At 48.5% G+C, this 26706-nt stretch overlaps 1 protein-coding gene across 7 annotated transcripts in view; it reads left to right on the top strand.

Annotated features, from left to right (window-relative positions):
* The window catches only part of Ttll9 (tubulin tyrosine ligase like 9), a 50778-nt gene that overhangs the window by 23466 nt on the left and 606 nt on the right, over positions 1-26706 (top strand). For 2 of the 7 annotated variants that reach the window (XM_031372307.1, XM_031372308.1), the window contains exons 4-14: positions 4486-4597; positions 5559-5744; positions 9660-9728; positions 10095-10169; positions 11745-11835; positions 13309-13349; positions 14172-14259; positions 19354-19412; positions 20195-20391; positions 22133-22246; positions 22749-22873. In XM_031372307.1, the coding sequence (XP_031228167.1) occupies positions 4486-4597; positions 5559-5744; positions 9660-9728; positions 10095-10169; positions 11745-11835; positions 13309-13349; positions 14172-14259; positions 19354-19412; positions 20195-20391; positions 22133-22246; positions 22749-22873 (1157 nt within the window). Of the gene's footprint in view, positions 1-3779; positions 4251-4485; positions 4598-5558; positions 5745-9473; positions 9578-9659; positions 9729-10094; positions 10170-11744; positions 11836-13308; positions 13350-14171; positions 14260-19329; positions 19413-20194; positions 20392-22132; positions 22247-22748; positions 22874-26706 lie in introns of those variants that run through there. The other 5 variants (XM_031372309.1, XM_031372312.1, XM_031372313.1 and 2 more) reach the window with 5 other exon arrangements.

Raw genomic sequence — 26706 nt, forward strand, 5'->3', positions numbered from 1 at the left:
AGGGGTTAGAGGAGCTGGAGGGGTTAGAGGAGCTGGAGGGGTTAGAGGAGCTGGAGGGGTTAGAGGAGTTGGAGGGGTTAGAGGAGCTGGAGGGGTTGGAGGAACTAGAGGGCTGAGCAGAGAAAAAAAACCTATTTCTCCTTACTGTGTCCTTGGATCCTTTCCTGCCTCTCCCAGCCTCTGTTCTTCATTCTGGCAGCAGGGGATCTGAGGCAGACACTATAGGACATTATGCCACCCTCAATGCCTGATCCTCAAGAGTTGTCAAATCCGGTGCAGCTCAAAGGCCAGGGCCTCTCCACCTCTTTATTCCCTGTGAACCTGAAGCCTCATCCCTGAGGACTTGTATTTTCAAACAGAATCAGGTCTTGATTGAGACCTCGAAGGTCAGAGTTTAGAACGGATGCGGCCAAACATGTCCCATTCCCTGATTCCTGCCAAGAAAGCCAATGTGACCATCGGAGTTATCAGGAGTGGCCTAGGGAGCAGGGCAGTTATCAGGATACTTTAAGGATGAGGTTAGGAAGGTAGAAGGACCTCTGACTTGGCTTAGACATTAAGTATCTTCCTCTATAACTAAAGAGTGGCCCGATGGAATGAACATGAAGACGGTGTGCGCATGAGTGAATTTGCAGACCCGGGATAGATCCCGGTCCACGCTGCTCTGTGAGTCTTTGCTCTGTTAGGTCTTACTTAGCTCTTCATCTTCAGCTCTGTCATCTCAGCTTCCTCTATGGCTTCCTTCACATCCTTGAACACACCCTTTCCAACCCCAGGGTCCCACCCTGCTCCAACCTTCTCCCACTGCCCTTGCCCCTGCCACCCTCCAGACCTCAGCTGAGGGTCACTCAAAGGGCCTTTAGCTCCCCAACCTCATGATTGCTTTGCTCCAAAGCGCAGTTCACAGTACCTCTCTGCTTGTTGCTTAATCAAGCTGACTTGAGTGTTGGCAACATCTGGCCAGGTGTTTTTGTTTTTTTTTTTTTCCAGAGACAAGGTTTCTCTGTGTAGCCCTGGCTGTTCTGGAACTCACTCTGTAGACCAGGCTGGTCTCGAACTCAGAAATCCACCTGCCTCTGCCTCCCAAGTGCTAGGATTAAAGGCGTGCGCCACCACTGCCTGGTCTGGCCAGGTGTTTTGTCATCTCACTCCCACTGCCTCTCACTGGCAGCCCAGAGACAGGCTTCACACATCCTCAGTCTCTCAGTCAATTCACAGAACCTGGGGAATGCTGGGAGTGAAGCGCTGGTCACTGCCCAATCATATCCTCATGTTTCTGAAGACCACTGCTATCGTCTAGTGTACACACCCTCAGGAGACAGTTCTAGAACAGCTGACCATCCCGAGCCCAGGGCAGCCACAGCAGTGACAGTCCACAGAGAAAGGTCTACTGGCCACCTTTTGCCATCCCCTTCTTTATCGTTCCCTTTCTTATTGAAAAGTAATTTCATCTGCCAGAAGATAAACCCTTTTTCAAACAATACAATTCTAGCTGAGCTCTGTGAGTTTAGGGCCAGCCTGATCTAGTTAGTGAGACCCTGTCTCAAAACAACAACAACAACAACAACAACAACAACAACAACAACAACAACAACATCAAGAACGAATTCCATATCTTTATTTTTCTCTCACGGCCCAGGTTGCTTTCAGCCTCACTATGTAGACCAGGATAACCTTGTGTAGCCCTCCACACTGTCTTTTCCCTCCAGCCCCACCATGGACTTTAGTCTGTTCTACTCAGCCTCATAGAAATGGGGCTGAACAATGTGCCTTTCCTGTTGTCTTCTCCCCTTCTTGCTTTTTCCTCCCTCTCTTTCCTCTTTCCCACTTTCCTTTTGTCTTTCCTCCCTCCCTCCTTTCCTCTGTTTGTCCCACCCTCTCTTCCTTCCTGAGTCAGAGTCTTGCTAGTAGTCTTATATAAACCTGTTGTGGTATGCTAGCCTGATATTCACTATGTAGCCCAGGCTAGCCTCAAACTTGTAGCAGTCCTCCTGAGTGCCGACAATTGTAGGTATGAGCCATCTTGCCCCAATATGTCTGGTCTTCTACTTGTTCCAAAGATGCAGCCATGTTGAGCATGTATTCATCTGTATCAGTACCTTGTTCCCCATTCCACTGCTGGAGATGGAACCCAGGACCTCATGCATTCTAGACAGCACATGAGGCAGTTAATGCCCCTCCCACTTTTCTGGCCGAATAATATTCCATTTCATGGATGTACCACATTCTCCTTATCTGTTCACTAGCAGATGAGTATCTAGACTGTTTCCATGCTAGGATTGCTATAAATAAAGTCTGTGAACATTCATGTACAAGTTTTGAGTAGATATGATTTTATTTCTCCTGGGAGAAATAACTACAAATAGAATTGTTGGGTCTTGTGGGAACTTTGCATTTATATTTCTGAGGAAGTGTTAGAATCCTCTGAAGCAGCTTCTCTGTTTTGCTTCCAGCAGCAGCATATGTAACCCCAGCACCCCAGCATTTCTACATCCTTGTCAATGCTCATTACTATCCATTAAAAAAATTGATATCCAGGAACATGTCCACTGGGATGTTGTCTTAGTTAGGGTTTTACTGCTGTGAACAGACACCATGACCAAGGCAACTCTTACAAAGGACAACATTTAATTGGGGCTGGCTTACAGGTTCAGAGGTTCAGTCCATTATCATCAAGGTGGGAACATGGCAGCATCCAACAGGTATGGTGCAGGAGGAGCTGGGAGTTCTGCCTGTTGATCTGACTGTAGCCAAGAGAAGACTGGCTTCCATGTAGCTAGGAGGAGGGTCTCAAAGCCCAACCCTACAGTAACACACTTCCTCCAAAAAGGCCACACCTCCTAATAGTGCCACTCCCTGGGCCAAGCATAATCAAACCGCCATGGATGTCATTGTGATTTTTCTTATTTTGGTGATTAATGACAACATATTTTCCTGTGCATGTAGGTCATGTGTAAATTTTTTTTTTTTTTTTTTTTTTAGGTTTTTTTCGAGACAGGGTTTCTCTGTGTAGCCCTGGCTGTCCTGGAACTTACTCTGTAGACCAGGCTGGCCTCAAACTCAGAAATCCACCTGCCTCTGCCTCCCAAGTACAGGGATTAAAGGTGTGCGCCCACCACCATCCGGCTGTAAATCTTTACAGAAACATCCATAAAACCCCTTGGCCCATTTAAAAAGAAACTCAGAACACAAGTTGGAAGTGGAAAATTTTATTTTAATTTTTTAAAACTATCATCCAAAATAGATTCCACATGTACTGCAGCCCCACATACAGACAGGGCACTTTGTCAGGTATCACTGCCCCGCGTGTACCTCTGCCCCGCATGCACACTAGCCATTTTGTCATTTCCTCATTCCTTGTCTCCATTATCCATCTTGCTGGCCCTCCTCCCCTAAGCAGAGCCCTTTCTGCTTTCTTGACCTATGGAGATGGTGACTCCTGGCAGCGCCACTCCATCCCACAGGCCATTATATCCTAGCCAGTGTGTTTTATTTGGGATTATCCAGGGATGTGACTATTACTTTGAAAAAATCATTTAGAGCTTGGTGGAAGTACAGGACCCACATGCTCAGAGACATTCCCACACAATGTCCTCTGCAAGGGATGGAGGAATTCCTCAAACCCCACACTGCACCCCCAAAGCCCAAGCTCCTGTGCATGGTTGGCATCCAGGAGAAATGCCCATCCAGCAGCTGAGAAGAGCTGAGAAACGATCTAAATCCTTAGTTTTGGGAAACTTCTAACACCCAGTGGACCTCGCTGGCCATTGTTCCCCTTGCTCTATAGAAATCTCAGCGCTTAGCCACCCAGACATCTAGCCAGCAGCTCCTGCAAGGAGGTCAGGATTTGCAGTTAGTCACAGTGGAGTGGTTTGTCTTTGTGATGCTGGTGCATCAACCAGAAAGCATCCATGATCAGTTGGCTCTTTTCTCTTAGGCTTATAGTGAGGCTGAAAGCATGGTGGGACCTCATGGTAGCCAGGAAGCAAAATCAGAAGTCAAAAGCCAGCGGGGAGCTGAGGGCCAGACCAATATTCCAATCTAGCTCACGCCCTCAGTGAGCTAACATCCTTCTTCCGGGCGCCATCTTTAAAGGCTCTGCCATCTCCCAGTATTGCTACAGGCTGGTGACCAAGCTGTCAACACCCCAGTTTTAGGGGGACAACGAAAATCCAAATTGAAGTAGCAAGGCGGAGGCAGAGAGGATGGATTCTCTGTTCTGCCCTCCAATGCAACCTGCAGAGGCAGCAGTGAGTACCCACGGAGGGGCTGCTGGAATGTTTAAGTAGGGAGCACCCGGCACCTTAGGAAGTGGTTGAGACCAGTCTAGAAGTACCAGAAGGCACTCTGGGCTCTGGGTGTCAGCATCTGCTGGTGCCGCAGGGAAGCTAGCCACCGTGGTCCACTCCACCCCCCCCCCCCCCCCCCCCCCCCTCCCAGCAGCGCCTAGGTCCTCAGGTCTAATCCCTGTCTCCCTCACCATAGTGAAGGTGAATGGGATTTCTATTGGTGTGACGTCAGCTGGCTGCGTGAGAACTTTGACCATACCTACATGGATGAGCACGTGCGGATCAGCCACTTCAGAAACCACTACGAGGTGAGCCTCCAGGCCTGGAAGTGAGGATGGCTCTGGGCCATTGGGCTATCTGTTGGAGTCCTTTGGACTGTTCCTGCTGCTCTGAGAGTGTGAGAGTGGAGACTGGCACCAAAAGCTGGGCAGGAGGACCAGCAAGGTGGCACAGCAGATAATGGTTTTGTGTCCAGGCCTGAGGCTCTGAGTTTGATCCCCATGACCCACATAGTAGAAGGAGAGACAGACTCCCGGGGGTTGCCCTCTGACCTTTGATACTAGTGGGCTCTATTGATTAAATACCCACAATACTGGAAAAGGGTCAAAGTAAGCTATGCTTGTCAGCAAGTGTTAGAGCTCTCTAGAGAGAGCGGGGCCCAGAGCTGGTTATTGCTGACTCTAAGGGGTCTGAGACTTTTCTAGGGTTCAGGTATTCCCATCTTGGTAATTCTCTCTACTCTTCCATTGGTCTTTTGTTTGCTTCGTTTTGTTTTTTTGAGACGAAATCTCTCTGTCACCCTGGCTGTCCTAGAATTCACTATGTAGACCAGGCTGGCCTTGAACTCACAGAGATCTACCTGCCTCTGGAATTAAAGGTATGGGCCACTATGCCTAGGTCTTCCATTGGTTTTAAGGTGTCCCCATGTCCCTTCCGTTGTGGGGATTGGATTGTCATTTATGTCCACAAACACAGAACTGGTTGAAATAGGACCCCTGGCCTTGGCGTGCCAGTAAGGAAATGACTGTAGATAGTAGGGCTTTGCTGGTTGACCAGGATCAGAGTGGGCCCAACACTCTTTTCCCTCTGTGGTATAGGGGGACACTCACTGCTGAGGACGAAGGCTCAGGAAGGGGTCATCGTGCCCCCTTTCTCTTATTTTAACCCCTCCCCCACATAAATAAATGTAATTAAATATTTTCTTTTCTAAATAGAGGTGGGCAAGGCAGGGAGCAGGAGGGTCACCGTCTGCCCTCCCCTGCTGCCTAGCTCACCAGGAAAAACTACATGGTAAAGAACCTGAAGAGGTTCCGGAAGCAGCTGGAGCGCGAGTCGGGTAAGATGGAGGCAGCCAAGTGTGACTTCTTCCCCAAAACCTTTGAGATGCCCTGTGAGTACCACCTGTTTGTGGAGGAGTTTCGCAAGAACCCTGGAATCACCTGGATCATGAAGCCTGTGAGTGCTTCCACAGGGAGAGTCAGGGCCGACGTCTGGGGTCCCGGGAGGCCCAGTATCAAAACTGAACCCCATGCGTCCCTTGGCGGTTTCATGGAAAAAGAAACAGCTCTGGGTCAGAACTATGCCGTACGTGTCCTGCTTGAGCTCTGGGCAGAGGGCCTGGTGTGAGGCATTCCCCACACTCTCCCCCGCCCCCCTGCCATACACACGCCCCGAGGCTCCTGCTCCCACAGAGAGCCCTGGGGGCACTTCAAGAAAGCACCCTCACAGGACCCTTGGGTCTGCAACTAGACATCCGGGGAGTCCTCGTCCAGGTTCTCCTGCAGAGTTCCAAGCTGCACGGGATTTGGGAACTACTGCTTTCCAATCTTTTATTTTTTTAAAGAAATATTTTAGATTTATTTTGATTCTATGTGTATGTGTGCTTTGCCTGCATGTGTGTCTGTGTACCACTTGTGCTCATTGCCCGTAGAGGCCAGAAGGCGGCGTTGGATCCTCTGGAACTGGAGTTACAGACAGTTGTGAGCTGCCATGTGGGTGCTGGGAATGGAACCATCTGGAAGAGGAACCAGTGCTCTTAACTGTTGAGCCATCTCTCTAGCTCGTATCCTTAGGATATCCCCACATGAATTAGACCAGACTGCTCAGGCCTACCCAATCTACCCAGTGACTCTGCCTTTGAACACTCCTGGGTAAGGCATGAGCATACTCAGGTTTGCCTACTTTGTTTTGATTTTTGAAACAGAGCCTCTCTATGTGGGTATGTATGTATGTATGTATGTGTGTGTGTGTGTGTGTGTGTGTGTGTTTATGTTGTGTAGCTCTCTATATAGCTGTCTTGGAACTCACTCTGTAGACCAGGCTGGCCTCAAACTCAGAGCAATCCATCTGCTTCTGCCTCCTGAGTGCTGGGATTAAAGGTGTGCAGCATTATACCCGACCCGCAGCTGACCTCCTGGGGCAGCGTGAAGGAGAGATGCTTCCTGAACTCTTGGACATGATAAGAAATGGCCCACTGCTGAGCATCTAACTCCAAGCCTTCCATCTAACCTGTGCACTTTGTATCCAACATGCACAGTGTCAGGGAAATCGAGTCCTATGACAGACCTGGGACAGTACTGTCCCAGCTTACAGATGAAGCAGGTGGGCCTTAGCTGGACGTCACAGAACTTACAGGTGGCAGATAAAGAATTAGAATCCAGGTACTTTAGAGGCCGAGGCAGGAGAAATGTTACAAGTTTAAAGCTATACAATGAGTTCCAGGACATATTGGGACATAGAGTGAGACCAGAGAGAGAGAAAGAGAGAGAGAGAGAGAGAGAGAGAGAGAGAGAATAAAACTCAGGCACCTGTTCTCATTTTCTCGTTTCCCAGACAGCATTCCTCAGCTGTAGGACACACACACACACACACACATACACACACACACACACACACACAGCACTACCCACAGAGTCGAGGTTCCGCCTCTTAATCACAGCTGCCACGGTATTACCACTAACAAAGGCAGTGGGCTGGGAAAGGAAGCAACTTAATGTGCAATTGCTGGTTCCCAATTAGCAGACAGTGCCACTTGGTGCAGCTGGGGCTGCCTGTAGCTCTCTGCTCAGCCTCTCCACCCTGCTGCTACCAGATTGCCTCAGCAGCCTGTTCGGGACTCTGGGAAAGAACCAGGAGCCTGGGAGCAGCCTTCCTTGGGGACATGGTGGACCAGTGGAACTGTTCCGAGGAAAGGCTGTGCAGCAGGTAGCAGAACTGGATGGCCGGGGCTGCCCAAGGCTGCTGGGGCCTGCTGGATCCTATCAGCCCCATGTGCTGCCCTGGGGTGGCAGGATTGGATTCTTCCCTGTTGTTTCAGTCTTTTTGTGGAACTTCCTTGCTCTACACTATTCCTCCCTTTTGAAATGGTAATATAAATTTTCTGTCCTGTTGTGTGTTACAGGTATGTAACTTGTGTTTTTAGTGCACAAAGGCTCATGGTTAGTAGATTGCCTTGAGTCTTGGAAGAGACCTTGGACAAAGGACTTTTGTTTGTTTTTGTTTTGTTTTATTTTGTTTTGTTTTGTTTTGTTTTAGACAGGGTCTCACTATATAGACCAGGCTGGACTTAAGCTCACAGAGATCAGCCTGTCTTTGCCTACTGAATCCAGAGATTAGAGGCATGTGCCACTTTGAGTGGCTCTGAATTTAGGACCTTTTGTTCTGTTTTGTTTTGTTGAGACAGGGAGGCTCTGTCTCTATGTAGCTCTGTGTGTCCTAGAACTTACTATGTATATCAGGATAGCCTTAAACTCAGAGATTTGCCTGCCTCTGCCTCCTGTGGGACAGAGTTTATAAATGTGAGCCACCATGCCTGGATTGGATTTAAGATTTTTTAAAAAGATTTATTTATTTATTATATGTAAGTACACTCTACCTGTCTTCAGACACTCTAGAAGAGGGAGTCAGATCTTATTACAGATGGTTGTGAGCCACCATGTGGTTGCTGGGATTTGAACTCAGGACCTTCGGAAGAGCAGTCAGTGCTCTTACCCGCTGAGCCATCTCTCCAGCCCTGGATTTATGATTTTTGAACAGTATAGAAATTTTGGGTGTTAGGTTGGGAGTTGAAGTCAGAATGTGTGAATTTCACATTGGGACGGCCATGCTTCTGTGGGGCCAGGGACAAAATGTTGTGGTTTAAAGTGATGTGTTTATGTATCAAGCTGGCAACACTGAGACTTGTGATAACACATTGTTAGCTTGATTGTATTAATAAACACCTACAAAATTAATGAGGTGCATCCTTGGGAGTATCTCAGAGGGTGTTTCCAGAGAGGTTTAGTTGACTAGAGAAGACCCACCATGGACAGAGATGGCAGCTTCCCATGGGCTGCAGTCACAGACTAAATAAAAGGGGAGAAAGGAAGGGTTTGCTTTGCTCTGCTTCCTGCACTGCCAAGAAGTGGGCAAGCCACCTGCTGCCAGGCCCTCTGAAGTCTGCACCTTGCCTGGTGGGCCACTGCTCAGAGGAGCAGGGGGAAAGGAAGCTCTGTACTCCCTGGGTGAGTGCCAGAGAAAAGATGCCTCAGGGGGCCCTACTCGGTAGCCCAGATAACTAAAGGGTTGAACTGGTACAGGAAGCCAGAGCTGGTCTCGGAAGCCACAAAGCCAGGCCGGATAGCAGGTCTTAGCTCTATACAGGTTCCTCTGGGAAACATTAGACTTCTAGATGACAGATACAGCGTAGACCCTGGGGATGGTCTGTAGCTCTGCTATCCAGTGTGCTTGCTTAGCAAAAGTGAGATCTTGAGTTTGATCCTCAGCAACACACACACACACACACACACACACACACACACACACACATTCACACATGTGCAGACATACCTTTTGATGACTGCTTAATTATCCTGCAGTACTAATGGACTGTGGGGCTGTGGAGAGGGTAGTGAGCAAGCTGACAATGTTTCTGTACAAGGCCAGGCAGGTGAACATCTTAGAAGGCAGAAACACCATAGGATAGCAAAGATTCCCCCAGCCCCCTTGCCTCTGGGAGGAAATGAATTACCCGTGGCAAGGCACAGTAAAGACAGGCCGATTCCAGTGTTAGCTGAAGCAAAACCTAATTAGGAAGGCAAATTGATTTCCAAAAAAAGCATTGGATGGTATGTCCCAGGACTGGCCGAGATGGTTTTTTAATTGTCTGTCCTTCTGCATTATTCATGCAAATGTACGTCTTTGTAGCAGAGCCCAGCTCACTTTCCTTCTCCAGCCCTATGGGGGTTGAACGGCCATTCTTCTGGTCAGAGATGGGGGCCCAGAGGGACATGGACACAGAGATGAGCCGGGTAAGGCCCTGGGGGTGAGGGCCAGGGAGGGACCCTGAGCTAAGCTCTGCCTTTTCCTACCCCTACCCCACCCCACCACCAGGTCGCCCGATCTCAGGGGAAGGGCATATTTCTCTTCCGGAGACTGAAAGACATCATGGACTGGAGGAAGGTGAGGCCACCTTCCCCTTACAAGCCTCACCTTCCAGGAGGATGCCCTCCCTCCCTTCCTTCCTTCCCCCAGAACATAGGGTTGCCTATCAAGGCTGCCCACAAGAGCGCCAGCTCTGGGTTCAAATCCTGACTTCACCCTGCCCCTCTTAGTACCTTAGCTGAGGATTCGATGTGCTGATGAGCAGAACCCCCGTTAACATCTGTGCTCTTAGAGATATGACCAAGGCCTTCTGAACCCTGGGGGTGACAGTGGTGTGGGTGTGGGGAGCAGGAGGACTCAACTCCCAGGGGAGACAAGCAAGTGCTTAGTAAATGCCTCTTCCCTCATGCACATCCCAGTGTATCTCTTGCACCTACCCATCAGGGCACTGCAGGGAAGAAACTCACCAGTATGGAGACACAGCCTGCTCGTGCCAACATGAACCCCTCAAGCAGCCATGTGAGTAGAAATGGGGAGGAGGGCCCAGAAAGGAGAGGCCTGGCTGCCCAAGTGGGTGCCAAGGCTAGGCAGGAGCAGGCTCTGCCCTGACGGCTAGAAGCCCCTAGTCCAAGCACTGACCACTGTGAGGGTGTGAGTCCAGAGTATATGTAGCTCTGGGGTTTGGTCTTGGCTCTTCATGAGGTCACTGAGGTGGGGTCAAGGGGTAACAAGGAGGGCTGTGCCTGAGACTGTTGCTGACCCTGAGCTGCTGGGCAGGAGGAAGGGAAAGAGACAGCTCTGATGTCCTCTAGGCAGCCCTGTGCTAGAACTTCTACACCCATGGCAGGAGCGATTGCGCTTCCCAGGCTAAGTGACGGACTCACAAAGAGAATTAACCACCCCTCCCTCTGTCCTTCCCTCCCTCCTCCCCTCCCTCCTTCCCTCTCTCCTTCCCTCTCTCCCTCCCTCTCTCCCTCTCTCTCTCCTCCTCTCTCTCCTCCCTCCACCTTGCCCTGTGATAGTGACAGGACCCCAGAGCCTTGCATATTGGAAGGCAAGTGAACTGCCACTAAACTCACCAAAGAGCTAAACTTTTGAAATTTCATTTCCTCTCAGAATTGAGGGCATAAGAGGGTGTGGTTCAGCAGACTGCCAGCCTATCCATGCAATCCCCCTCCCCCTTTTTCTCCACCTCCCCACCAATGCATTGATTAAACTGTATAGATCACAAACATTTAGCATGTTAATCATGTGCATGCATGTGGAGTGCATAGACTAGGAGACTTCCTCAGTTACTCTCTTCACTTTAGAGATGGGGCCTCTCATGGAACCTGAAGCTCATGTAGTCAGCTAGACCATGTGGCCACTGAGCCCTACGGATCCTCTTATCTTTGCCACCCTGGTGCTGGGATTTCGAGCCTGTGTTTACGTAGGTGCTAGGGATCTGAACTCCAGTCCCCATGTTTGTGTGTCCAGCCATACACCTTGACCATTTTTCAGGGTTCAGTTCTGAAGCACTAGGAGCACTCATATTGTGCACTTGTTAGGAAACCCCATGGCCTGAGTGTTTGCACCACCTCAAATCAAATCTCTACGCATTCCATACTGACCTCTACAATCCTCCTGCTTTCTGCCGCTAGGCATTGAACTACCGGGGTGATTCCTTTCTGCGGCTAGGCATTGGACTAGTGGGTGACTCCGAGGGAGTGGTGGGTCCCTTTGTTGCTGGCTTATCTCCTGCAGCCACTGGCTTCAGGTTCTGTTGCTGTAGTGTCAATATGGATGTAAAAGTCAATGCCCACATGTGGTCTGTTGAGGCAGTACAGGGTCTAAAGAGTAACGTAGGCTCTGGGATTGAACTACATATGGCTCCACACCCCTGGGTGAACCTCTGGCCAGCTGTGTGACTTCAGACAGGTCATTCCACCTCTCTGTGCTTCGGGTGTGCCTGCATAAAATGGGAATTACATTATTTTTTACCTTAGAGACTCGATGTAAGGATCCAATCAGAGACCCCAGGGAGAGTATATGACATGGCACCCCCAACACAGGGCACTCTTAGTGTGTGTTACTGTTTGATATTCTCACAACCAGGACACAAGGAATTCTGATGACCAGAAGGATGAGCTCCCGGTGGAGAACTACGTGGCTCAGCGTTATGTGGAAAACCCCTACTTAATAGGAGGTGAGACAGCTGTGTCATCTCTGTCCTCTGAGCCGTGAGAGGTAACATGGCAGTCAGCAAAGGCCTGGCCTGTCATCAGGCCTGAAGTGAAACAGAAACAGAGACTTGTCCTATGCGCTCCTACCTATAGCTGTGACTCTGTGATCCCCACAACTTACCCTGCTCTTCCCACTCCCACTGGGCTCTGGAAAAGTCTCCTTAGAAAGCCAGTTCATGCATTCATGCTTTCATCCAATGAAACATTAACAGAGAGCCTCCTTGGTGCTAGCCACCACCTGGGCTCCGTTCTAAGAGCTTGTGCTCCATATGAACGGGCAGAAGCAAGCCACATGAGGAATCTTAGTGCAGCCGGGATAATGACACTTGCCTCTCTCATAATGCCTTCCTCATCCCCTGGCAATGACCTTTGTGGGGGTGACCTGTGGGTGGCTTCTCTTTTTCCCTCCCGCGTCGATTCTGTGTCCCCAGCCAAGTCTCTTGGGACTCTCTTAGCAACTCCATACCAGCATGTCCCAGATCTGAAACTACTCCTGAGTCTGGCTTACCCTTCATCTTCTCCACCTGAGCCATGACCTCTCCTCTCCCAGGTTGCTACGCCAGGGTCTGGGAAGTGTCTGGATGTATCTGGTGCTTTCTGGCCACTGTCTTTTATTCTTTTTTTTTTTTTAATTTGTGTTTATTATTTTAATTATGTGTAGGTGCCTGTGTCTGTGCATGAGTATGTGCAGATGCCTGCAGAGGCAGGAGGCATCTAATCTCTTGGAGCTGGTGTTAGGTGTAAGCCACCTGATGGGTGTGCTGAGTACTGAACTCAAGCCCTATGGGAGAGCAGCACACACTCTTAATCACGGAGCTGTCTCTCCAGCCCCACTTTTACTGATCGCCACCAAGCTCAAATCAGCTCTAAAGCTGTCTGTCTGGCCACCTCTCTTTTCTCTGTCCCATTCCTAGCTGCCGTTGTCTCCCAACTGGATGGCTGGAGTGGCCTCACTGGTGCTTCATTGCCCGAGTCCCTTAGACCCCACTCCAATCCAGTATCGAGGGGCATTGACTCCTGCCAGTGGCTTCTTATAGTTTGGAGACTTAGCCCTGTCTACATTACTGCCCTCGTCTGCACATGGCCTGGACCCTGCCACCTGCCTCCATTTTCTTTCTTTCCCCTCCTCTGGGCCCCCAGTCTTTGCCCATCTGGGTCAAGGTCCAGCTAGAAGGCCTCACCCAGCCTGGGTTGGGCCTGTCTATGTATCTGCCAATCTGTCCCCACCTCTCATAGGGCCTTCCTTGGCCACTAAGCCTCCAGCTTTGCCCAACACCATCCCACCTAACTGTCTCCCTGTGCCCTGTGTAACTGTGCTTAGAACCTCAAACAGGCAGATCCCTGTCTGTCTGACCATCTCCTGATACGGTCTGAAACCTAGCCTACTGTCTGACAGCCAGTCAGTACCCTTTACACTAATCAGTTCTTTCCCGAAGGCCGCAAGTTTGACCTGCGTGTCTACGTGCTGGTGATGTCGGTGAGTCTCTCAGGCTGGGCCTCCTGTGAGCCCAGGGACATGGAGGGCTAAGGCTGTTGAGGGGGACATCCCTAGTGTTACATCCTAGCTGCCCATGTCTACAGCTGCATTCCTACCATCTCTCATTCAGTCCTTCAGGAAACCATAGCAAACATGTACTGAGTACCTACTGAGCACCAGGTCCCAGTGCTCAGCCCCACTCACTCCATCATAACAACCCAGTGAGGTCCTCCGTTAAGTTCATTAGCCACGTTTTACAGGTGAGAATGGGAGCATAGAGGTTAACCCAGAGTGCTCCAGAGGCTAAAGTAGGAAGCTTAAGGCCAGCCTGGTCTCCATAGTGAATCCCATGCCTGTTACATAGGGAGACCTTGTCTCAAAAAAGTAAACGCAAAACCAGATGCAGAGAGGTTGAATGACTTGCCCAAGGTCACACAGCAAGTAAACAGCTAAACTGGGATTCAAATCCAGCTGAACTCCAGAGGCTGTTGCATCCCCTTACCCACTTATTATTCATTCATTCACTCACTCATTCATTCATTCATTCACTCACTCAGCATGTGTTCAGACCTTCCTGGTGCACACTCCACTCCACACAGTCTCAGGCTCAGCCCATCCTTCAAGACCTTGAGGTCCTGCTGGGGGTGTCATGTTTGGTAGGGAAGGAAAAGGTGGAGTCACAGGGTGGGAGTAGAGGGATTGAGGCCACTGTTGAGAGCAGGCAGGGAGGGCCTCCTGGGTAGAGGTAAGACAGGTGAGACAATCGGTGCCATGGAAACACCCTGAGCTTCATTTCCCTGTTCTCTTTCTCATCCCCAACAGTATATCCCTCTGCGGGCATGGCTGTACCGTGACGGCTTTGCCCGGTTCTCCAACACCCGATTCACACTGAATAGCATCGATGACCACTGTATCCTGCCAGTGGTAGTACTCCTGGTCCTCAGACCTCTCGTCTAGCCCCCCTGTCCCAGACTTCACTACCAGAAGGATGCTTGCCAGGTCTTCTACACAGGGCCATCCATCCCAGTCCTTCCTCTCCGGGGGTTCTCAGGCTCTCAGGAAATGGATCTGCTCAGGGTAACACCCCTCAAATGTCCCTGCTGGATGGTGGTCTTCATAGGTACCCAGCATTGGGGTTTACCCATGTTCATAGGAGCAGGCAGGTTGATCTTTGTAGAACCTCTGCATCCTTCTTCCACATCTTCCCTTGCTCACTCAAATACAGTTCCTTCTTCATCATATGACTGGCAGAAGCCAAAACTCAGATACCGCACTGTCCTGGCAAAACTATGGGAGAAGGATGATATGTGTATGACCAGCAGGAGTATAAAGTGGTATAACCCTCTGAAGGAGCTGACAAATAGCGGTCAAGAGCCAGACACACATACACTCTGAGCCAGCAAGCTCCCTTGGTGTGCATACACACAACATGGGAAGGAATGGGCTTAAAGACTGCATATGCCGTATCCTTAATGAGAGCAAAACCTCAGAAACAAGACAGGAGGTGCATTTGTACAGTGGAATACTATGCAGCTGTTAAGTGGAATGCTAGAACTTGCTTTAGATAAAGATGGAAAGCAGGAAAAAAAATACAACAGCAAAAGGGATACATCCATTCCAACCAAACTATGTCTTTGTTTTCTGTATTTATGCATAGACAGCTCTGAATGACAGACAAGAAACTGAATCAGGGTTGGGAGTATGGCTCAGTGGTAGGCCCATGCCTTATAAACAAGGCCATAGATTTGATCCCAGCACTGAAAAAAAGAAAAAAAGGAAGAAAGAAAGGAAGGAAGGAGGGAAGGGAAGAAAAACTAGATATAGAGACTGTCTTCTTAGAGAGGAAAAATGAGGGGAAATGATATTATATACATACATACACACACATACACATGTGTGTATTACATTTTTACTTTTGAGCCAGGTTAATGTACTGTCTATAAGACACACACTTTTTGTAAATAAAAAAAGACTTGGCTGGGTATGATGACACATGGCACATGCCTGTAATCTCAGTATATGGGAGGGTTGGAACAGGAGGATTACGACTTTGAGGTCACTCAGGGCTTTAGAGTGAGACAGTGTTTTTTTTGTTTTTGTTTTTGGTTTTGTTTTTTGTTGTTGTTGTTGTTTTTTCGAGACAGGATTTCTCTGTATAGCCTCAGCTATCCTGGAACTCACTCTGTAGACCAGGTTGGCCTCGAACTCAGAAATCTGCCTGCCTCTGCCTCCCAAGTGCTGGGATTAAAGGCATGTGCCACCACCACCCAGCTGTTTTTTTTTTTTAAGATTTATTTATTTATTATATATAAGTGCACTGTAGCTGTCTTCAGACACACCAGAAGAGGGCGTCAGATCTCATTACAGATGGTTGTGAGCCACCATGTGGTTGCTAGGATTGTTTAGAGTTCATCAGGACCTCTGGAAGAGCAGTCAGTGCTCTTAATGGCTGAGCCATCTTTCCAGCCCGACCCTGTGTTTTTAAAAAAAAAAAAAAATCAGGACTGAGTTATAGTTCAGCTAGTCGGTTGCTTTCCCAGCATGCACAAAGCCCTGGTCTGCATCCCCATCACAGACTATGAAGACACAAGCTTGTGAAGGTGGAGGCAGAAGGCTCAGAAGTTCAAGGTCATTCTCAGCTATAGAGTGAATTGGGGCCAGCCTGGGACACATCAGAACCCAGGCTTGGCCACAATATATCCAACATCAATAACAAAACAAATAGGCAGTTTTTGTTTTGAATGTTTAGGTCTGCTCTTCAAAGGGGAAGGAGGAACAATCCAGTGTTACTGGAAGAAGGAGCCAGCTGGCAGGACTTCATGGAATAGGATTGAGGGTGGGAGCAGGACTCTGAGCAGACATTCCAACCCCACTTTGGGCTAGCGGCCTCTCTCTGTCACTATTTCATCTTTCAGTTTAAGGGTGTGCCTGAAGTAACACACTTGCATTGCCTGCCCTAAGACTGGGTGTGAGGCCTCCTCCTACACACAAAAGGGTCACAAACTATTTTCCTTGTTTCGCTCAGCTGCCCCCATTACCGGTATGTTAATTCTATCCTACAGTTCTTAACAAGCATTTGCCACATGGGTGCCATTGGCTTAGCTTAGTTTGCTTGTTCTGCTGCCTCGTTTTTTTAGTAAAATTAAGTAATACATGAAAAAGATCCAGAAAGCACTGTCTGCCAGAGTGCCCCTTCAGTAAATGCCACTTCGGCCGGCGTGCTGGTGCAACTCTGTGTATCCTGAGGACACACTGAACATGCAGAGCCCTTCCAGGGGCCCGGCGAGGCTCCACTCGCTAAATATGCACACTAAGAGACTGCACCACATGTTCCACCCTTCTTTTAAATGGTTTTCAATCTCTTAAAAGTAAAATATACAGAAAAGACTACAAAGGCTCCCTACTTGTGTTGAGGTCTCCCCTGGCTGGGAGTTCCCCTGCTCTGCTAGGCTGGCCGGCCTGGCCTACTGACGATGTCTCTCCTCCTCAGTACTGTGACTGGGAGCACATGTCACTGTGTCCAGAGTTGGTTGGTTGGTTGGTTGGTTGGTTGGTTTTTGAGATGGGGTCTCCTCATGTAGCCCTGGATGGCTTAATACTCAACTTATAGACCAGGCTGGCCGTGAACCCACAGAGATTTACCAGCCTGAGTGCTGGGATTAAACTTAAGTGCCATTCCCAGAATTTTTTCCCCTATGGCTTCTGGGTATCAAACTCAGGGAGGCAAGTACTTCATGGCTGAGCTATCTCCCCCACCCTACACATATCAATCTTTAAATAATATTTTTTTCCATCACAAAACAAGAAATGCAATGACCTTAACTTTGGTATATGTAATATATAGTTCACATGCAACAATCCAAGCATAGATACACATACAGACACAAATAGGACACACTCAGGCCTGAGTGCTGGGGACCGAGTTAGAAGACAGGTGCGGCATGGTGCTGACTATCCACTGAGTACGTGGAGGTGCTGAGCTGTCAGAATGCCCTGGCAAGAACATGTCTAAACAAGACCAGGGCCTTGTGGGAGATTGATGTGCTAACAATCCCATTTCCACTTTTTCCCACCAAAGAGAAAATAAATTTTACATCTATTGCTAGATATGTTAAAATATACTGTCTCCCTAGGATTTATTGTCCTTTATTTTTGAGCTTATAATCTAACTATGACATTTCCCCCTTCCCTTCCCTCCCTCCAAATCCTCCCACAGAGCCCACCCCCTACTCTTTCTCCAGTTCATGGCTGCTTTTTTTCATTAATTGCTGTTACCGATTTCCACTCTTTAAAAGCTTGTTTTGTTTAGGAAGCAGTGGAAAAGGCCACTCATCAGTCATTAACTTATTAACTTTGAAAGCACAGAGGATCCAGAACTGGGGAGGAAAAGGCTTTGAATTGTAAGTGCTCCTACCTTACCATTCATCTCTGCAACTAATACACTCTAACAAAAATAACAAATAGACCTGAGGCTGTGGCTCACCACGTAAAGGTGTGGGACGCACCACACACACACACACACACACACACACACACACACACACTAATAATAATTTATAAAATTGCTACAGCACAAAAGATTTTTACTTTTGATAAAATCCAATCTATCTATTTCTTCTGTTTGTGCTTTGGTGTCATGGCTAAGGGACTCTGCCTGACTGAAGTGGCAATGGCTTATCCCTGAATACTCTTTTAAGAATGTTTAGTTTTGTCTCTTGTTTGAAGTTGCTTTTGTCTGTAGTGTGAGGAGGGGGCTGGTCTGTGCACGTCATTAGGTGGTCCAGGTAGTTTTACACCTGGTTGCCCCGGTGTTCCTGCCCTCCTTGTGGGTAGGATGCCCCTTTCTCTGGGAATTAATAACCTTGGGATCTTTTTGGAAAGCATTTAGTGCAAACAGAAGGGCCCTTTCCCCGTTCAGTGGTTGGCCATGTGTTCACTCTTCCAAAACAGAAGATTAAAGGCAAACCTCTCAGATAAACATGAAAAAGAAAAAAAAAAAAAGGCCTTTGAAAGAGCTCTAAAGATGACATATGGAAATTCATATGAACAAGGTCTCTCATCTTCTTCCAGGCTGGAACTGTCCTGCCCTGCTCCACATGCCAGGAACAGGCAAAAATGTGCTGCAAGGGGAATTAAACTCAGGCAAGGGACCCTCCCCAGTCCACAAATATCCTAATTAGGTCCTGGGGAGTTAGGGCATCTCATGAGATTTGGGGATTCTCCTGGCAGAGGGATGCTGAGGAAAGGGTTCTGAATGGCTGTGCCTGTCCTTTCTGAGCCTTGAAAGTCTCACCTGCCTGAGGTGAGATGGCACTGAAGTATTTTGTGGGGTGCCCAAAACGCACTCCATCTAATCCCTCAAATAGCCCCCGGAAGCCGTTGTGTGTGATTGTGTGCTCCCAGCTAATAGGCTGGTGTCTTAGGTTTCTATTGCTGTGATGAACACCATGACCAGAAGCAAAGTGGGGAGGTCAGGACAGGAACCTGGAGGCAGGAGCTGATGCGCAGCCATGGAGGATGCTGCTTACTGCCTTGCTCCCATGGCTTGCTCAGCCTGCTTTCTTATAGAACCCAGGACCGCCAGCCCAGAGATGGAAGCACCCACAATGGCCTAGGCCCTCCCCCATCGATCACTAAGAAAATGCCCAACAGCTGAGTCTTATGGAGGCATTTCCTCAACTGAGGTTCCCTCCTTGCAGATAACTCTTAGCTTCTTTCAAGCTGACATAAGACTAGCCAGAACAGCTGGTAAACAGGCTCAGAGAGGTCACCTGGATTGTTAAGGAATCCACAGTCCCTAAGATGTATCCAGAATTTGCACACAGGCCCATCTGACTGCAAAGCCCATGTGTATGAACTTTGGCTGGTTTTTGTTTTGTTTTGTTTTGTTTTTGCTTTCCTTGTCAACTCCTAAGCCAGGGTCTCAGTGCAGTCCTTGGGGCAGCAGGGGCTATGACTGCCCCTCCTCTGTCTACACTAGCCCTTGACCACCAACCTCTGCCAGATGTTCACCTCACCAACGTTGCCGTGCAGAAGACATCACCCGACTACCACCCAAAAAAGGTGAGGAAGCTGTGCATCTTCCCTCCTCCTGGGCCAAGTGGGGAGAGACAAGCAGAGTGACGTGGAACCCAAGATAGACTACAATTTACCAGAGAGAGAATTTTACCACATCTAAGGCTACAGTGGGAAGCTACTTGGCATGAACCTCAATATTTGAATATCAGTTTAATGTACCTCCTAAACAAAATGTGATCTATCTTCATCTCTTAGGTGTCTCTTACTGGTCAACCAATCTATCAGCTGGTATATTAAACATATTATGCCTATCAGTCATCAATCTAGCTATAAATCTATCTGTCTGTCTGTCTATCTGTTTATCTATCTATCTATCTATCTATCTATCTATCTATCTATCTATCTATCATCTGTTTATCATATCCATCTAGGCCTATCTATTTACCATCAATCCCTATGATAGCCTGAAAGAATTCTCAGACTTCTCAGAGTTAAGGGCCAAGTGAGGGGCACGGATGAGTTCACACTTACTCTTAATTTTTCCCTCCCTTGGTTCATCTCACTTCACATAATCCTAGGAACAGAAGCTTGCTTGTTGCCTTTCCACTGTAAGAGGCTACCAGTGCAGGCTACCAGGAGAAGCTGTCTGTATAGGCCATGGGCCTGTTATCTTAACTATGTAGATATTTACTCCAGAGCAAGGGGCACACCCAAATTTCCTAACCCCAGGGCTCACGTGGAGCCCTCCTGCATGGGCTCATTCAAGAACCATCAGGTGGGCTCCAATGAACTGGACCCCTCTCCCAACCCAACTGCCTGGGTCTCAGGGTTGCAAGTGGATGCTTCAGCGCTTCAGGCAGTACCTGGCCTCCAAGCATGGTCCTAAGGCTGTGGAGACGCTCTTCAGTGACATGGACAACATCTTCATCAAGAGCCTGCAGAGTGTGCAGAAGGTGATCATCAGTGATAAGCACTGCTTTGAGCTGTATGGTTATGACATCCTCATTGACCAGGACCTCAAGCCGTAAGTGGGCAGTGGCCCAGAGAGCCAGGGTGGGGTGGGAGTCAGATCAGCTGCACACTCCAGTGCAGGCCACCATGGCTTGAATCCCAGCTCTGCTGTTTCCTATCTCTGTAAATTCAGACATGCTTCCTTTTCCTGTGCCTCAGTTTGCCAGTCTGTAAATTAGGTTTAATTAGAGTGTCTGTCTTTAAGGGATTTTGTTTTGTTTGGCTTTTTTTTTTTTTTTTTTTCCCGAGAGAGGGTTTCTCTGTGTAGCCCTGGCTGTCCTGGAACTCACTCTGTAGACCAGGCTGGCCTCGAACTCAGAAGTCCACCTGCCTCTGCCTCCCAAGTGCTGGGATTAAAGGCGTGTACCACCACTGCCCAGCTTGCAAGACCTTTCTTGAGGAGACTAGTTCTATTCACAGATAGATAGGCCATGATAAAGAGAGAGAGAGAGAGAGAGAGAGAGAGAGAGAGAGAGAGAGAGTGAGCGAGCAATTCTACCCATGTCTAACTGGGGGAACCAATGGGTTTAAGTGGGGTTACTTTGCTCTTGTGGATCATGGGACCCTTGTCCACTTTCATAAGGACTACAAGTGGGCCTGGTCTTGTGAGCATCTCCTGTAGGAAACCACAGCCGCTCTGACTTGGACACAGAGTAGACACGTCCTGCTAGGGGATAGCCTTTCATAGCACCCCTCCTATTGCTCTGGCTCTTATCTTCTGCCTACCTCTCTATAGCGTTTCCTGAGCGCACCTCTCTCTCTCTCTCTCTTTCCTCTCTCTTCCCTCTCCCCCACCCCCACCTGGGCTGAGCATCAGGCTGCAGAGTGCTACTGTAATCCTTGTTATTCCTTAGCACTCAAGAGTTTCTGCAGTAACTGCAGCCATCTGCAGAAAGGCTTCCCAGCGCAGGGCCTGTTCAGCAATGATGGGGTATACGAGCATCTAGCTTTAGAAGGCGTTTTTATAGGCTTTGTGTCCAGTTAGCAAAACAGCAGCGATAGGCTTGTGCCCTTCACACTATGGTGTTTTGTCCTCCCTGGCAGCATCAAACCCCAGGTTTCCTTCTTGGAGCAGGCCTTGGATCCAACTGGAAAATAATTGTGGCCCATAGGGCCTCTGCTGTGCCAGTGGGCACACCTTATGTGGTATGCTGATGCCCCTAGTGTTTTATACCTCCAGAAGAACAAACTGTTAACAACTCCCTCCACCGTGCCTTCAGCCCCACAAGTGCTAGCCGTCAAGGAGGGAGCATCCAGGCCTAGTCTGGCTTCTCCACGTCCTGCAACCAGAGTGCAGTGTCCCCAGCAATAGGGTCTTATCGTCTAGTCCTGGTATGCAACAAGAGCAGTGCAATAGCCCGGCCAAGCGTTCAGGGAGCTACCCCACCCCAGTACTACAACTCACTCACTGATCTTGCAGCATCCTGGAGTTTCGTTTCCATCCGCATGGGGTAACTCTTCTCCAGCTCTTTCACCACTGTCTTTTAATGCTCACAGACATGGGGTGCTGTAGGATTTTTCTGCATCACATTTCTGGGTATCATCATCATCCAACCGCAGCCCTTAGAGCTGTGCTGAGCCCTTGCGTCTTGTGTGGGTTCATTTCTCATCCTCACTTGGGTGTGTTTGCACATCTTTTGGATGTTCTTCTAAGCTGTGAGCCTCTTGAGTTTGCACTATATCATGAAACCTTTTGGCAGAAGGTAGACAGGACCTCTGACAGCCCTCCCCAGGTTCTCCTGTGCTCTCCCCAGGTGGCTCCTAGAAGTCAATGCATCTCCTTCGCTGACAGCCAGCAGCCAGGAGGACTATGAACTCAAGACCTGTCTGCTGGAGGATACCCTGCATGTGGTGGACATGGAGGCCAGGTAGGGTCCTGCCTGTACCCTATATGTGGCAGATAGACTCCTGTCAAGAAAAGAGGAGTCAGAATCATAGGCCCAAGAACTCAGTGTAGCTGGATGTACTCTAAGTGTCCTGACTGGACGCTGAGCAGCTCACTTCCCTCTCCGAGGTTCTTTTTGGTTTCCTCATCTGTAGAGCAGGGAGCATCCTAACTCCCCTGGGGCTGTTGGAGAAACTCCGACAATGCACTGTTAAGTACCTGGCTCACGGCCCTCACTAAGAGGCTACTTACCTCTCACACCGAGCTGTGTAAAGCACACAGGGCCAGCTTCAGGAGTGGGTGAATCTCTGAGGGGGAGGAGCAGATTTTAAAGCACAAACTACAAAGTGGAAACACGTTACTAATGGGATGAGTAGGAGAAAATGAATGTGGCCCCACTGCAGATCTAGCACTTGGTTCTGGTGGGACAGGTCCCGTCTTAGAGCCTTGCAGACTGCATGTTATCTCCCCCTCTGCATCCCCAGGCTCACAGGAAAGGAGAAGAGAGTTGGCGGCTTCGACCTCATGTGGAATGACGGCCCTGTCAGCAGAGAGGAGGGGCCCTCTGACCTATCAGGGATGGGAAACTTCGTGACCAACACTCACCTAGGTATGCTGAGCCAGAGAGGAAGTGAGAAACATCATAGGAAGTGGGGCTGCTTGGCATAGCAGTGAGATTGTGTAAATCCAGTCTGCAGCATACCAGCTGTGTGACTTGGGCAAGAAACTTGGCCTCCATGTTCTTCATCCATAGCAGATGAAGTAATGTCTTACAAGATGTCATGTCCAACCTACAGTCTGGGGACCTCATGAACTGAGTGCAGCTAAGGGTGGTAATGGATGTGGCCCGACACAAAATGGTATACTCACTTAAGACAGTTATGAGACTTTTATTCAAGTGTGTGTGTGTGTGTGTGTGTATGTGTGTGTGTATAACTTTTTGCTCACTTCTCAAGTGTGAACTTTGTAGATGACACTGTATGGTCACAATGTCAAACGGTTGTACGCTCCTGGTAGGACCCTGCCCATTATAGTGAGAAATTTCTGAATTGTCCAGAGGGGGATTTCAAGACTCAGATGGAGAACAAATTATCATTAGAAAAGTTAAAGGCTGTAGGACTCTGCAAGGTAGGATGTGAAATGTGAAAAATTCCCCGATTATGGAAATTCACACTCATTGTAGAATATTTGAAAACTAAAGAAGGAAAATTTAAAACACATCCAGACATAACTATCATTAACAATCTGGTGTTTCCTTCCAGTTTTAAAAAATGCATATATTCATATTTTTGTAAATCTGGCACCAGACTGGTATTTGGAGTCCTACTTTCCGAGTGGCTTCTCTCCATTCAGGAATACAAAGGGCCTCCCATGGGAAGCATGCTAGCCAGGGTGGTGTATGCGCATAACCACATCATGTGGCGGCATCTGTGATTACTCCACAAACAAGAAAATTGTCTCCAAAGGTTGCACAAACCACAGAAGGCTGTTGTCATTGAGATGGGCCAGCCTGAACCCTAACCTCCGAATTCTAGCCATTAGTCTCCTCCTCTCAGAAGAGTTACAGAATGGCTCAACACGGATGGATACAGATCATTTCAGCCCACGAGGGTACCAGCATTTAGCAAGCCAATTTCTTACCGTTGGGCATTTGGTGTGATCTCATTTTTTTTTTACTTTTCTAGATAACCCTGTGGTGAACATCCCCTCCTGTGAAAGCCACAGAACCTGGCTATTTTCTTCTAGCTCCCTGGAAGTAGAGTCATTGAGCCGAAGGGATAGACTTACCAGAAAGAGGTCCAAGCCCCTTAGTGAATTCATTATTATTTTAATTCCATTGATTACTGAAGAAGCTTCAGTTTTTAATCTGTATTTCCTCTTTTGTAAGCTGTCCTGGCTTTTGACTGATTGCTCTGATTGCTCTTTTTAATGGAGAAGTAGACCACTTCTTTTTAAAGATTTATTTATTTATTTTATGTGCATGAGTACACTGTAGCTGTACAGATGGCCGTGAGCCATCTTGTGGCTGCTGGGAATTGAGCTCCTGCCCTGCTTGCTCACTCCCCTCCCCTGCCCTCCCCCCCTCCCCCGCTTGCTCCCCTCTCGTTCCCCTCTTGCTCCGGCCCTGCTGGATCCAGCATAATTCTAGTTGTCTTCAGACGTACCCGATCTCATTATTCTCATTACAGGTGGTTGTGAGCCACCATGTGGTGGCTGGGATCCGAACTCAGGACCTTCAGAAGAACAGTCAGTGCTCTTACCCACTGAGCCATCTCGCTAGCCCCCAGAAGTAGACCATTTTAATGAGAGAACATGAGCCAAGTTCTTACAGGGAATTTACTTTTTTGTTGGTTTGGTGGTGGGGTTAGACAGGTTTTTGTGTAGCCTAGGCTGTTGTTTAACTCACTGTGTAGTCAGAGAGGTCTTGAATTTCTGATCCTCCTGTTTCTACTTTCTGAGCACCAAGATCACAGGTGTGTGCTAACATGCCAGGTTTTCATGCTATTAGGACTTGAACCCAGCACCTCATGCATGTTAGGCAAACACTTCACTAACTGAGCCACACATAGCCCTAGCTGGCCTTCAATTCACTATGGAGCTAAGGCTGGTCTTGAAGTCCTTTCTAATCCTTCTGCCTCAGCCTTCAAAGTGCTGGGATTGTAGGCATGTGCCACAATCCCTGGCCTCTCCTCTTTACCTGTCTTCCTTCCTTCCACCCCTCCCTCCCTCCTTTCCTGCTTCCCTCCTCCCCCCTCTCTCTTTCTGTCTACTTTTTGAGACAAAGCCTCACTATGTATCTCCAGATATCCTGGAAGCATGTAGCCTAGGCTGGCCTTAGACTCAGAGATCCACCTATTTCTGCCTCCACAGTGCTGGGATTAAACGTGTGTGCTGCTATGTCCAGCCTGAACTTGGTTTTCTCTGGGTTGCCTATAGTTTTTTTTCCTACATTTGTAAAGACACAATGTTAATGGCTGAAGATACCCCTGTCCTATCCTGATCCATCAAATATACAGTAAACATTTTCCGGAGCTTCTCATTTGTTGTTTTTAATTTTGTTTTGTGGCTCCTTTTAAAATTTTTCTTGGGCCACAGGGTCTCACTGTGTAGCTCTGGGTGGCCTAGAACTTACTATGTAGATCAGTCTGGCTTTGAACTCACAGAGATCCACCTGCTTCTGCCTCCTGGGTAGAAAATCCTGTTCTTTTATGAGACATCTCACAAGATCATGGTCTGCCTATACTGCAGAGTGGGTTCAAGGCCAGTCTAACTTAGTGAAACCCTGTCTCAAAGAGGGTTATGGAAAAGTTATAGTGCTTGCCTGATATTCACAAGCCTCTGGGGCAGGTCTCAGGCCACGCACGTGTTAGGTATGGCCTAGGGGACTGACACAATAGGTTTGAGATGTCTGGGTGATGCTTTCCTTGCCTTCTTGCCACACTCAGCAGGTCTTCTGAATGCTCAGGTTGTCTTCTGGCTGCAAGATGGTTGCTCCAACAGCAGACACTGAACTCTGAAAAATGTAGATGCTTATGGGGATGAAGATCTGGCTGATCTGCAGCCACTTAGATAGGCAGAGAAAGGACCACTTCTGCAGAAATCTCTAGAATCACTTTCAAGTTTTCCGGTTTTGTGTTTGGTGTAAGTGGGAGGAGTTGTTTTGGGAGTAGGCAGGGGAAGAAGGCTGATGATTAAGGATAAGTTAGAAATGTGTTCAGGGTCACTGGGTGAAAGGTTAGCAAAAAAATCCAGTGATGAATCTGGAACTCCAAGAAAGGGTTCTCACTGGACCTGAAGACTTGGCAGGAGGAGTGAACCAAAACATTAATTAGGTTCCCTGGAATCACTTTGGAAAATGCCAAGGATGCACCGGGCAGAGAGCAGAGACCTTGATATCTGGGGCAACATCTGGGAGACAAGGGTGGAACTGGGGTTACTAAGAAGGACGCATGCATCTCCAGGTCAATCCTTGTACCTGTGGAGTGTCAGGTCATTCCAGTAGCACTCATGAGTGTCATAATTGTGCCTGGCTAAGATTAAAAACTGGTGTTGCCTTAAGAAACAGTTCTGAGACCAAGCAGGGAACAGGTTGCCTGGTGAATGTGCAGGCAGAAGCAGCCACGTGGCATGGAGACACGCTTCCTGGACGTGCTCGGTAAGAGGTGTAAGTTAGCACTTACTAGGCATCAGGCGCTGCTGGCTTTTGTGTTTTCACCGAGCAAAGTCAAGGGCAATGTTTGTCTGAAGCAGCAGCTGAATGTGACTGGTTCCACACAACCTCGGATCAACTTTCCGTTCTGCTACTCCTGCAACTTGGGGTAAATGACACCCTGAGTTTGCTGGCTACATGGAACTCCTGACGTGGCTCATTAAGCTCATCTGGGGCCAGTATGGGCCAGTGCCTAAAGCAGCAGGTGAACTCCCAGTTAGCTTAGGCATTTG

The sequence above is a fragment of the Mastomys coucha genome, unplaced genomic scaffold (genome assembly GCF_008632895.1).
Source record: "Mastomys coucha isolate ucsf_1 unplaced genomic scaffold, UCSF_Mcou_1 pScaffold15, whole genome shotgun sequence".
Classification (NCBI taxonomy): Eukaryota; Metazoa; Chordata; class Mammalia; order Rodentia; family Muridae; genus Mastomys; species Mastomys coucha.